Source organism: Castor canadensis, chromosome 2 (assembly GCF_047511655.1).
Source record: "Castor canadensis chromosome 2, mCasCan1.hap1v2, whole genome shotgun sequence".
In the NCBI taxonomy this organism is placed as follows: Eukaryota; Metazoa; Chordata; class Mammalia; order Rodentia; family Castoridae; genus Castor; species Castor canadensis.
This window is the reverse complement of record NC_133387.1, coordinates 188,071,618-188,085,082: the sequence shown is the minus strand read 5'-3', so window position 1 is coordinate 188,085,082 and position 13,465 is coordinate 188,071,618. Positions and strand designations below refer to the sequence as shown.

The 13,465-nt window shown below is 43.1% G+C and overlaps 1 protein-coding gene across 18 annotated transcripts in view; it reads left to right on the top strand.

Moving 5' to 3' along the window:
* Ncam1 (neural cell adhesion molecule 1) overlaps positions 1-13,465 on the top strand; it is a 295,788-nt gene that overhangs the window by 230,932 nt on the left and 51,391 nt on the right. For all 18 annotated transcript variants that reach the window (XM_074066718.1, XM_074066714.1, XM_074066717.1 and 15 more), the window contains exons 3-8: positions 1,201-1,419; positions 2,426-2,569; positions 2,932-3,069; positions 4,234-4,351; positions 4,799-4,968; positions 11,880-12,022. In XM_074066718.1, the coding sequence (XP_073922819.1) occupies positions 1,201-1,419; positions 2,426-2,569; positions 2,932-3,069; positions 4,234-4,351; positions 4,799-4,968; positions 11,880-12,022 (932 nt within the window). The remainder of the gene's footprint in view (positions 1-1,200; positions 1,420-2,425; positions 2,570-2,931; positions 3,070-4,233; positions 4,352-4,798; positions 4,969-11,879; positions 12,023-13,465) is intronic.

Here is a 13,465-nt window from a genome sequence, read left to right as displayed (position 1 = left end):
AATATCAGGAATTGTCCTGCAGAGAAAAAGACATGGAATTAGACCTCGGGTTCTCTGTATATAACATGCCTGCGATTCAGAACATGGAAGAACCAGGAAAGAGCTGAGCTGGGTATAAACTATGACATTTAGCAAGCAGCTCTTGGCGGGGAAGGGCCGTTAAGTGCCATCAAGAATTGCATTGAGTGAGGTGGCTGTGGTCACTGGATGCGCTCGCACGAGCTCTGCTTTCATTACAGCAATTTCACTGATCTGGAGGTGCAGCCGTGAAGCCCACAGCACATCTTGCAAATAGTGATATTTATTGAAAACACGATGGGTTCTGAAAGGAAGACTGCCTCATTTCCATACTAAGTGACTGTGCAGGGCTGGGTGGTGTGAGCTGGGCAGGGTGCTGTGTACAGAAGCAGAGCAATCTCACCTGCTGGATCCCAGGCCTTCACCCTGCTCATGTCCAGGCATCTCAGCGGCAGCAGTGTGCCCAAAGGGAGGAGGTCTGGGTGGTCTGCTCCCTTCTTGCAGCATGTAGGGGGGGTGAGTTTGTTTGTCTGAAGCAGCAGGTGCCGGAATGGTACTCATGCCACTTTGCACAGTCTGATGCTAGAATGGAAGTGGTCCAAATCTGCACTCCTTGTCTAGTCAGCATCTCTCATCTTCATCTCAGAGGACCCTAACTTATTGCTCAAAAATAAGCTGGTCAGTTGGCTCTGACCATGTAGGCTCTTGAGCTCAGGTCCTAGATATACTAATTCCTTTTAGTTTCCATTCTGTGAAGCATGTCAATTCCAAGCTCAGTGCCCAGCACATAGTGGGTCCTCATTAAACATCTTTTATCTCCCCTCACTAAGGACAGGACCACTATGAAGCAATATGGATACAAGTGACTGTGGCATTATTTCCAAATATTCTAAGAGGTATTAGGCACACTATAAGGAAACAGACATGGAACTTGGCTCTATACTGTTCTGACACCGTTGGTTATCCCTGCCTAGACATCCAGCCTTGACTGATTTGCCCTTCCATAGCTCTTACTAAGTAGCGACTATCACTCTGGCAATACTGGGATTTGGACTCAGGGTCTTGTTCTTGCTAGGCAAGTGCTCTACCACTTGAGCTAGCCCCTCAGCCCAGCCACTATCACTCTGGAGGGACTTGATCTTCTTGATTTCAGTGGTTTGAAAATAATCTCTTCCTTCGTAGTGGCAGGAGATGCCAAAGACAAGGACATCTCCTGGTTCTCTCCCAACGGAGAAAAGCTCAGCCCAAACCAGCAGCGGATCTCAGTGGTGTGGAATGACGACTCTTCTTCCACCCTCACCATCTACAATGCCAACATCGATGATGCAGGGATCTACAAGTGTGTGGTCACTGGAGAAGATGGCAGCGAGTCTGAGGCTACTGTCAACGTGAAGATCTTCCGTAAGAGCCTCCCTGTTTCATATTCTCTGTCCTCTCCTTTGTCAGCAAGATCTGTGGGGGGGTTGTAAGAAGAATGAGATAGTAACAGAGGGACCAAAAAGTGCCTAGAAGATTCTTTTTTTCTTCCTAAGAGTCTTTTCCGACATTGCTCAGAGTCCTTGTATGTTCTCCATTGGTCCTTGGCCAACCCAAAACTCAAAAACCTGGCTCCCACTGGTCTCATTACATAATCCTTAGAAGGCTGTTGTGGGTGCCTCTGTGCCTTCCCTAAGTGTTGACTGATGGGTATACAATTCAAGCTTTCCCTTATTACTCCACTACCCCTGCTGGCATGGAGCCCAAAGGCCAAGTGGGATGAGACATTATTTAAACACTCAGTGCCACTGAAAGCAGGTGATTCTATTGCCACTGAAACCCCATCTGGAGGTGGCATCTCATTACCTTGTTATTGTGCATCTTTTCTGTTGGATGGAGTCACTGTGGGTGACAGCTAATGTGACCATCCCTATTTCCACAGTATTTATCACCACTAAATGGGTCTCCTTTTCTTCAGAATTCTTTCTGGGAAAGTTGAAATAGGGTCAGGGGTGGAAGTCAGAGTGGGAGACAAAGAAAGAACTGATGACCCCTACTACCACTGACCAAATGTGATACTCATTCATTGCATCAGTGCATTGATCTTCACTGGCATCATCTTGCATACCAAGGTATCCTTGATGAAGACACTTCTTTTCCCTCCGTAGACTCTTTTATGTGCAAAATATAATAAATTCAGCCCTCAGTGAAGACCTATTAGTAGCTAAACATTGGCAATCTACTTCCCTACTTGTGCCAGATGCCCCGCCTCCTATCGGTGACCAAGTGCTGAGTGGGAGCCCCTCTTGAACAACCATATGTATGGATTGAGGCTTGCCTGGAATGCAAGTCCAGGCAGTATGCTCTAGTGAGAAGGGATCTTGTGAGGGAGGCCACCATCTTCCTCACTCTGCCCTTGCTCATTTTCCAGAGAAGCTCATGTTCAAGAATGCACCAACCCCACAGGAGTTCAGGGAGGGAGAAGACGCCGTGATTGTGTGTGATGTGGTCAGCTCTCTCCCCCCAACTATCATCTGGAAACACAAAGGCCGAGATGTCATCCTGAAAAAAGATGGTGAGACCTGAATTTCCTGGCACCTGCCTTTCCCCTAGGACCACTAGATCACTAGATTCCCTGGCTTCCACCTGAACTCACCCCTGAGGCATTCTAAGGTAAAGTCCAAACCCTCATGCAGTTTCCAGGTCCTCAGTGGACATATGTCCATAGCTGGTGTATTCCACCTCCTGATTTTCTCTATAAAGCAAAAACAAATTCCCAGTAGACTATTGATCTCAGCTCTATTTCAGAGCCAGGGACATATTTTCTTATTTCAGCAAGAATCCCTACCCACAAAACTGAAGTTAAGAAAAAGCTCAGCTACTTGCCTGCAGATTCCAGAGTTTTCTGACTGAGAACCTGCCTCTTGTCTCTTCTAGTCCGGTTCATAGTCCTGTCCAACAACTACCTGCAGATCCAGGGCATCAAGAAAACAGATGAGGGCACTTATCGCTGTGAGGGCAGAATCCTGGCAAGGGGGGAGATCAACTTCAAGGACATTCAGGTCATTGTGAATGGTGAGATCTGTTCTTCCTGCTCTCTCCATTGGTTTTCCCAAATTATTTCCCTTAACTTTTTCTTTAGTCTATAAAATAAATCTGATTCTGACTCATTCACCCATCTCAATTGCATCCCTTCCCCACAATAGCCTCTCAGTGGTTGTTTTATCATTTTTAATACCCAAGCCTTTTGAGTTTTCCCAACTATGGGAGGTTTGAGTGCCGTTCATTGTTTGTAGCACTAGAAAATTTCTGCATCTTGCTAGTAAGTTCTTATTCATACTCATTGTCCTTGATGATACCACAATTGGGAAGTTAGTCCCCTTGGTTCAATGTGCAGATAAAATATTACAATCAATTCAGGTCTCAGAGTAGTTGGCATTATGGTCCATGGGTTGATTTATCTTAATTTTCAGTGTCAAATAAACACACCCACAGAATCGATCTGACATTCACAAGATGTTTATAGGAAATTATAATGTCAGAACTAAGAAAAAAATAAGTAACATTTGAATTGTTTTGACTATTGAAATATATATATGGCCAAACTTTTCCCCTCTTATTCCTTTAGTTAAAAAAAAAAATCAGTTGGTAAACAGGTCGTTTATGACCGTTTCAAAGAAATGTCAGTTTTGGTAAGCTGGTGGATTTTAAAATGGTGATAACCTTGCAGCCACCATGAACAGTAGTTCACCAACAACTAATTCCCTTCTGGGAACTGAGTCTTCATTTCCTAAGATTGCTTCCTATCTATCACTGTTTTCAGTTGGGAGAAACATAAATTTGGGTTCATAATGCTTTATAATTCTGTTCTTCAGAGAATCATGCAACTCCCATTCTAAAATCAACTTAGTTAGAAGATTTAATGTACCACCCAGTGTTCCCCTCTGGTAGTTATATAGTGTCCATTGATTGAGAAAATACATAATGGCAAATAGCAACTATAAACATGAGCAAAATGTGATATTAATCTTTCTAAACTCTTAAAAAACAATAATGTTTGTAGGGAACTCATTTATTCAATTTACATTGATTAGGTAATTTACACTAATGCTGTAGCTGCTGGGGACTCTTGACTCCCAGGTGGAGATGCCCCGAACTGTGGGTCCCTGAAGTGTCTCCTTCAGGCCATTGGGTTCTTCCAAGTTTTCACAACCACCCTGACACCATTCTTTTCTTCAGTGCCACCCACTGTCCAGGCCAGGCAGAGCATTGTGAATGCCACCGCCAACCTGGGCCAGTCAGTCACCCTGGTGTGTGATGCTGAAGGCTTCCCAGAGCCCACCATGAGCTGGACAAAGTAAGAAACTGGCTTGTGCCTTGTGTCATGGGCAAGAGCAGAAGGGGCCCCTAGGGACTGCTGTGCATTGGCATTTCAGTGATATGGGTATAGACTTCTTGGAAATCTCAACTCTAGTTGAAGAATGGATTCTTTTCTGTAAGATTCCCTTGCCTTACAGAGAAGGTGCAAGACCTTCATTTTCAATCTTGTCAGGGCAAGTCCTGAAGGTGCAGGTGGGTGGGGGATTCTCTGAAACCTTTGTGAATGCAGTTTATAGCCTTTGGACAGATTCAAAGAAGTGGATAAAAGAATGAAAGGGATATGTGGAGGTATGACTTAGTGTTTACCCTTTTTGTGAAATCTGAGTCTCTCCTTTGGCTCAGTCTGTATTTTGCAGAAACTAAAAAATAGACATCTTATGCCTGTGATCAAAATCATCAGCCTTTGCATTTCTGCACCCTGTAGAGACGGGGAGCCAATAGGAAATGAGGAAGGTGATGAGAAGTACATCTTCAGTGACGACAGCTCTGAGCTGATTATCAGGAAAGTGGATAAAAATGACGAGGCTGAGTACGTCTGCATTGCTGAGAACAAGGCTGGCGAACAGGATGCATCCATCCACCTCAAAGTCTTTGGTAAGGACTGGCGGTTAGTGTCACTGCTCTGCCACAGCTTCTCTTACCTTGCATCCTCAATCCATCAGAAAAGGTGTGTCCACTCTACCTTGGAAGGTATTCAAGGATCAGCAATTTCTTGTAAGCTCTAACACCTGAGCCCTAATCCAAGCCACCATCCAGCCCGCCTCAGCAATGCAATGCATCCTGGTTGGTCTCCCTGCCTCACCTGTAGTCCCTTTCAGTCCCTCTAATCACAGAAGCCAGAATGGCCCAAGTGCCTCCTCTATTTTCCAAATCCTTCAGTGTCTTCCTATAGCAAGCAAAGTAAAATCTAGACTCCCCGCCATGATCAAATGGACTCTAGCTCCTGTCTTCCTCTCCATCCTCACCCTTCCTGCCCTTTGCTCCACAATGAAACCTTTCCAATCACACTGGCTTTCTTTCCATCCCTCAAACACACCAACCCTGTTCCCTATCTCAGTGTTTGCACTTGATGTTCTTCTGCCTGGAGTCTCTACTCTGAGTGTCTTCTTAGCATGATTCAGAGCACAACTCAAGCTCTTCTTCTCCATGTATTCTTTCCTAACTGCCCTGGATAAGACAGTCCCCTATCACCACTTCCACCCAACTTTCCACCATGAATATCTTTCACGATTCTTAATGTGCCTTTTCTATGCCCTTAGAAGTACCTGAACTAATCTCATTGACATGTTTTTTTGGGAATTGTTGATCTCCCATCTCCACTAGCATGTAAACTCTAAGATGGCAGAATGCTGGCTGTCTTACATGCTGCTTTATCCATGGCACTATAAGTAGCACCAGATTCATAATAGGCTCTTGGTAAATGTCAGTGACCAACAGACTGGCTACCTCTTTTTGTTGTTTTTTTATTTTTCCTTCCTTTACTGGCCTGTATGCTATTGTCATAGTTATGAAAAGAACCCCTACATCTCTACTCACTTTGTCTTTTCTAGCTCAGCAAACTTCCATTAATTTCAGAACTGAAATGCTTTTTGACCTGACCTTGATAAAAGAATGTGTTGCAAGGAATTTTGTACCTTAGGGACTCTCAACTCTCTCTTCTTATCTATTTAAAAAGCACAGATAAGCTGTTCCACTCTTCACTGAACTGCTACAGTACAGGTACCCAAGGGGCATCTCTCATGTATGTCCCTCTTAGGTAGTTAAAATGTGTATCTGGAAACCAACTTTGGGATCAGCTTGTTTAGCCTAATCAGGAAAACTATGTGTAAACACGCAGTCAAAATCAAATGTTTATATATAAATGGCCCTGCTAATCACAGATGAATCTTATTTATTTATTGGTGACAAGTGGGTTTAGAAATAAGTTATCTGTTTACTCAAAGTAACTATATGTACTTCAGAGTGAATGTTAAATTTCATGAAAAACAGGAAACATGACAGTCTTTTCTTTCTTATTCAGACGAATCTTTCCCCATCACTCCAACTTTATTTTTTCCATGTTGTAGAACAGATGCATTTGATATTTTACTCATTCATTTAACCAATATTTATTGAGCACCAAGGCTGCTGAACAGGGGCTACCAAGATAAGTAGCATTTAAGAAGCACAAAGAAGTAAACGAACATATAAATTATAAATGATAGCCAGGCACAGTGATTCTCACTCTATTCCTAGGTACTCAGGAGGTAGAAAGCAACAGGACTGTCATTTGAGGCCAGCCCTGGAAAAAAGTTTGTAAGACCCCCATCACTACCAAAAAAAAAAAAATGCTTGATTTGGTAGTGCACACCTGTCATTCCAACTACACAGGAAGTATAACCAGGAGGATCACAGTCCAGGCTGGCTAGGCATAAATTTGAGACCCTATTAAAAATAACTGAAATAAAAAAAGGGCTGGGGGATGTGGCTGAAGTGGGAAAGCACCTGCCTAGCAAGTGCTAGACCCTGAGTTCAGGCCCCAGTACTGCCAAAAAATAGGAAGAAATAAATGAAAGGAAGGAAGGAAGGAAGATAGGCAGTATCAGTCAGCGACATTTGAGTGACTGCTGAGGACCCAGTCATTGCCAAGTTTGCAAAGATGAGCAACATACATTCCATTCTCATCAGCAGGGTTCACTGACTAGTAATGTAGATAGCCAATACTGATTGTTTTTGGTGGCACTGGGGTTTGAACTCAGGGCGTCATGTTTACTAGACAGAAATGCTGAAATTTTTAATGACAACCCCTTATTGACTTCATAGCAGCAGTATGCCCAGTGTTTTATAGATAATCTCTGGTCCTGGGAACTGCAAAGGAAGGACTGAATGAGCATTTCAGGCAGCAGGTACATCAGCAGAGGCAGGAAAAGCATGTGCTGTGCCACCCGTGAGCTGCTTGTGGACAGGACCTGTGTCTGTTTTACTCAGGCATATCCCCAGCACTGAGGACAGTGCCTGGCATGCAATATGGATGTCATTTGAATAAAGGCAGGAACAGCTTTAGTTCTGTGTGAATGAAGCATAATCTATGTGCCAGGAAGGTGAGCCTGGAATCCAGTTACCATCACTCATCTTTAACCTCATAGAGTAATACTAATACTCAGTACGAATAAGCTCTTACCCTGTGCTAAGCACTGGGAAGTGTTATCTGTAAATTAGCTGTTTTAATCCTCATCACAGCCCTCTGAGGTAGACTTCATTATCACCCCCATTTTATAAATGAGCACAAAAAGACTAGGTGCCCCCCGCAAAGAGTCAGGATTCAAACAGAGGCAGCTGGTTTCTAAGTCTGTTCCCTGAGCTGACAATGGTGAATGCTATCCCAGAAACCCAACAGCAGAGGCACTGTATCTGAAATGCCTAGGGAATGGCTAGTGATATGGAAACTAATGTTCTGTCCGTTGACCACCATGTTGCTCTTGGAGTCTCTGTAGAGCACACTCAACTCTAAAATGGCTGCTCAAGAACAGATCTGGGGTCCTCTTCCAGGCCCCTGGGAGGAGAGAGGGTGACGGCTGCTGCAAGAAGGAAGGGTGGGTGGTGAGGAGCCATGTGGGGCCATGGTTGAAAGAAGAAAGTGAGTAAGGTCCAGGGGAGGGAGAGATAAAACAAGGAAAATAGGATGTGGAAGCAGGAAAGACAGTTATGTCTTCCCAGCCTTCATCCTTGACACATACGCCCCTTCTGCTCCATACAGCACACACACACACACACACACACGTATCTTTCCCAAGGCTATAGCTGGGAGGATGTACACTAAGCAGCACAGTGGAACAACTAGAGGAGAAGTGACTGGGCTCCTGGAGAGGCTTGTAGGAACTTGTCAAATCCAGAGTGAGAATCCTCTGTGATATCCCAAGGAGAATTTATACAACTTCCCAGAAGTAACTGGTGCCTCATGTTCACACCCTTTCCCCTCTCCTTTTTACTTCAGAACCTCCTTCTCCCTCTCCTGGCCTCCCCCATTGGTCTGGTAGACTGGTATAGGGCTGGGAACCTGATGAGAAGTGGCCAGCTGGTTAGGGCTCCAGTTTTTCTCAGTCTTTCCTTCTCCTTCCTTCTTCTTCTGGCTTGCCATCATGGACCATCACTGGGGAGAAGGGATGCAGGCTTCCCAGCAGTAGCAGAGCCTAGTGAGTTGAAAGAGGAAAGAAACCTGTAGCTCAAAGAATAAGAAAAAGCTCAGAATGTTGTGATTTCAGAAAGGGAAGGCAATCAGTATGTAAGGAGCATAACTAAATTAGAGACTATTGCACTTAAGTGACATCATTTTTTCCTAAGAAAAAAGGACTGGTTCTAGCATGCACTGCCCTAGTTATCAGCTAGAAGCTCCTTTTGCTAAGTAATTGTGTTCTACTGTCCTTTAAAGTTGGCACTGAATTGCCTCTGCTCCTCTCCCTATGGGCCCTTCTGCATAGGTATTTTTGTCTCCGCAGATTATTACATTTGTGCTGATGCCCTTGAGTCTCATGGGTTGAGGCAAGTTTGCCAATGGGCAGCAGAAGCCTTGCTTAGCTGGCCTCATGTGACTAAAGGAGCCCTGTGGGTAACAGCAGAGGACCAGCAGAGCTCTAAAAGAAAATGTACCTGGTCATGCCTTCCAGGAGTCCATCCAACCTCCCTTCTGAGAAGCAAGGTCCCCAGGGGTATTTGTTGCACTAGGGTTGCCTGAGCCTGGAATGTGCTGGAAGTAGACAAGTCTGGCTCTTAGGGCCACAAACACACTAGTGGGTTTACTAACCCACAACATGGCAGTTCTCACAGGAGAGTCCATGAGGAGATGGACCCATGAGGATGCAGTGGAATGGTCTGAGGCACTAGCCCAGCGAGGCAGGTGGACAGTAGAAGAGGAATCAAACACCAAGGGCTCACACAGAAATTAAGATGGAGCAAGGACCATTGGAAGATGAAACCTAGGGAAGATTCCTCTTGGTTCTGGAATTCAGAGGGAGGGAATCTTCTATAAGTAGGGTGACCCTGCATCAGTCCTTATTTGTCCAAAAAAGACAATAGTCCCCATGTAATTATTTTACTCTTACTCTGAACCTTCCGCCTGTGTTGACAACACTGCTGGAGTGAGGATTACGTCATCAGTGAGATTGCCTTCCTTCCATAGCCTTCCGGAAACTGTACAAAATTAGCCTTTGTTAATAAGGCTTTTAATAAGAATATAGTCTGCCTTTTTCAAGAGACTTTTATAATGCACCTTTTAAAGCCATCTGGGATGTGGACCCACTGAAGCCAAATATTAATAGATTTCCTCTGACCCTTTTTGGTCTTCTGTTGACCTTTTGCTGCCAGGACAAGTTGTTCTGAGTCAGGAGAAGGTCACAGACACTGTCTAGATCTTAGCATCTGAGTTTCAAGGGCCAGAAATCCAGCCACTTTAGGACTGTCTTCAGACCCATACATGATTATTCCGTTTAAGGAATCAGTTGTTTGTCTGCATTTTGCTTTGTTTTGTTTTTCTTTGACTTTTCACTCTGTGATTTTTGATGGTATTCAACTTTTATTTTACCTTATTTTGTTCTACCCTCTAAACCTCCTATTCACAGCATTTAACACTCCCTCCATCCAATACAAGTTGTGACCTCTTGGCAGGCATACTTAGCAAGATAGACACAAAGACTTCCTATAAGAAAACTTTAGTCACATGGACTACATCAACTCAAACTTGAGATAATTTAGTCACTTTGGATTAGGACGTGCCTATGTGCCAGCCATCAAAAAAGGATTTGCTTAGTGGACCATTTGTACAGAATCACTTTAAGAGGATATTTGAACTATATATGTAATTTTATATGCCAGCAGACATTTGCTACAAAATATAGCTCTGTCATTGTTTTTCAATTATTGAAGAAGCCTCAAGGGCTGGGCACAGTGGCTTACATCTATAATCCCAGATATTCAGGGGACAAAGATCCAAAAGATTGCAGTTCAGGGCTAAACCTGGCAACAGTTAATCACCAACAAGCTGCATGTAGTGATGCACTCCTGTGATTCCAGATACATGGGACACATAGATAGAAGGATCATCATCTGAAGCTGACCCAGGCAGAAAACCTGCTAGGCACTACCTGAAAAATAACTACAGCAAAAAGGGTAGAGGGCCTGTCTAGCAAGCATGGGGCCCTAAGTTCAAATTCAAGTACTGCCAAAAAAGAGAAAGAAAAAGAAAAAAAGCAGCAGCAAGCAACCTCAACTTGGGAGAGGTGATGGATAGATAGATCAATAGATAGATAGATAAACAGACAGACAGATAGATGATAGATGGATAGATAGATAGAGCCATAAGTTTCTTACCTTACTTTGGTTACTATATGAATTTGAATATATAGAAAACATACTTATTTCAAAAATTATTGATAATTCTGATTTTGTTGTTATTATTTGTCTCTCTAGCCTGGCCTTTTCCTCTCTTAGTGAAATAAGTTACATTTGTTCAGCATTCTGGTTTCTCTTCTATGGGAAGTTTAGCAATTTTAGAGTATAATTGTTTTAAATTGTGAAAATTCAATTTTCTCTAATGTTTTAACATTTAACAAAGCTTTGGAATGCTTGTGTTTCTTACATTACCCAAAACATTTGGAAAAAAAACTCATCTCAACTGCTCTCCTTCCAATCCTCAGCCCACCCCAAAGCCCCCAGCCAGTTACTTGCTTGGTTTCTTCCCTCAGGGTAATCCTAGTCATTAAGAATCTCAGCCATTTGTGCTCCTCTCATTCCTTCTTTCTATTACTCCCACCCCCACCTGCCCTCTGTTCATTTCCACTTCTAAACCTTCCTTCCTTTGCTCTCTATTCCCCCTGAAATGACCTCATTCAGGACTTGATCTTACCTCACATCTGGGTCATTGCCCAAACTTCCAAATTGGCTTCCCTACCTCAAAGTTTTCTGCATCCTAAATCATCTTGAATTTTTCCTAAATTAACCTTCTTGAAATACAAATAATCAAACACTGTCTGTAGACCTCCACCAGTCCGTGGATAAAATTCCAGTCATCCAGCCTTGTCTCCCTCTTCCTCATGCTTCCCTACTCCTCCCAATCCTTTCTTCACATGTTCTCACTTCTTTGCTTTTATTCAAGTGGTTTTCTACTCTTGAAATGACTCCATCTCCAGACCAAAGTTACACCTACTGAAAATCTCATGGCATAGTCCTAAAGCCGCCTCCTCATGAAGGTTCAGAATAGGAAAGTGTCTTTTCCACATCGTTGCTCCTATGTACGTTGGCCATACACTCTTACTCTATAGGATATGTTTTAATTACTATGATTTCTGAGTTGTCATAGACCTACTTCATTGAACCCCTTGGGGATTCAATTCTGTATCTCCTACCACACCTAGAATGGACTTTGAACTTAGGAAATAGATAAACTTTTTTGAATGGGTATATGTCATCCTTTAAACTCAGAAACGTACATAATCAGATAAACTCAGAAACAAAGAAATGTTTTGTCTTTTCAGCAAAACCCAAAATCACCTATGTAGAGAATCAGACCGCCATGGAACTGGAAGAACAAGTCACTCTCACCTGTGAAGCCTCAGGAGACCCCATTCCCTCCATTACCTGGAGAACTTCCACCCGAAACATCAGCAGTGAAGAAAAGGTATAATGTCACATAAGAGTTTCAGGGCCATGGAACAGACTCAAAGCAGATTGAGTTTGCCCCACGCCCAGTTCTCTTTGGTGAGCTAGAAGGTGGGATGTGGTCACCAGAGGCTGCAGGCAGGACCTGCAGTCGGCCCCTACCCCACCCAGCCTGCCTGGACTTGGCCTGCTGAGCATCACCTTACAGTGGAACAGGCACAGTTCCTTGCACGGATTGGCAGGGGTGTGATGGTAGTGAGTATGGTTAAGTAGATGATCTGGAGAGGAGGCAGTAGTGATTTTCAAACCCAGGGTTGTGGAGCTGTAAGGAACAGGACACGCAAGATCCCAGGGCACCAGGTGATATTTTCATTATCTCAGGCGCACCCAAGGAAATGTCTCCCAGAAATGACAGGGATCAGATGAGCTTATTAATTTTCTTCCTCGCGTTTTGTGTACTCATGCTATATATGCACTATATGCACAAAAGCTTGGTTGCCTCTGCATCTGCCTGTATTCTTGGTCACATTTGGAGTTCATTTTGTTCTAAAGGCAAAAATAATTAGCAGTTTCTAGAGGATGATGTTTACACCTGGGCTCTGCCATGTATTCACTGAGGCAATGTATTCATTCGTAGGCAAATTAAAATGATCAGGAATATTTAGGTTTAAAGCATGTGGGTTTATATACCACTGGAAAGCTGTCTTTATCACTGACAATTTTTAAAAATGGAGTTGACCTCCCCTTTGGCCACTGAGTGGGCCAAAAGCAGAAGGAAGAAAACACTTGGTTTTAAAGGAACTTAAACCCTCTTAGGGTCCTTTTCCAGTATCATCATGCATGTCGTATAGCAATGGCTAGGTTTTTATTGGCCCAATTTTTATTACCTACTTAGGAATAATAGCTTTATCCTTAAAGAACATTTATAGTGGTTTGCTTATTGACCAAAATGTAAAAATGATAGAACCTCTCCCTTCTGCCTGCCTGATGAAAATTCCTAGAAACAACAATAAACTCAAATAAGGCCAGGAAAGATAGTGTGAAATATCAGAGCTAAATTTGGAATTTGCATTTTAGGAACTGATTTCTGTCCCACTAATAGAAAACAAAGCTAAATCCAAAGGAACAGAAATTGCTGATCCAAGCAACCTATTAATTTTTGCACGTTTTACATCCAGAGTTGAATTCTGCTTAACAAAACAACTAAGGAACTGCTAAATATTTTTGAAACTCACATATGCTGTTTGAAAAGCCAAAACCAGCTAGATTAGGACATGTGATGTTTACTTGGATACTTTCTTTATCAACCTTGGAATTAAACCCTCAGCTAAGATTTCGGCTCCCATTGTGTGTTACATGGATTGAATGTACATTTCAGGGCTTAATCCACAGGCTCACTGCTTGGCAGGTTGTTTTTATATCAGACTTAAAAGTGGATTTGTCCGGAGTGACCCAATGTGTA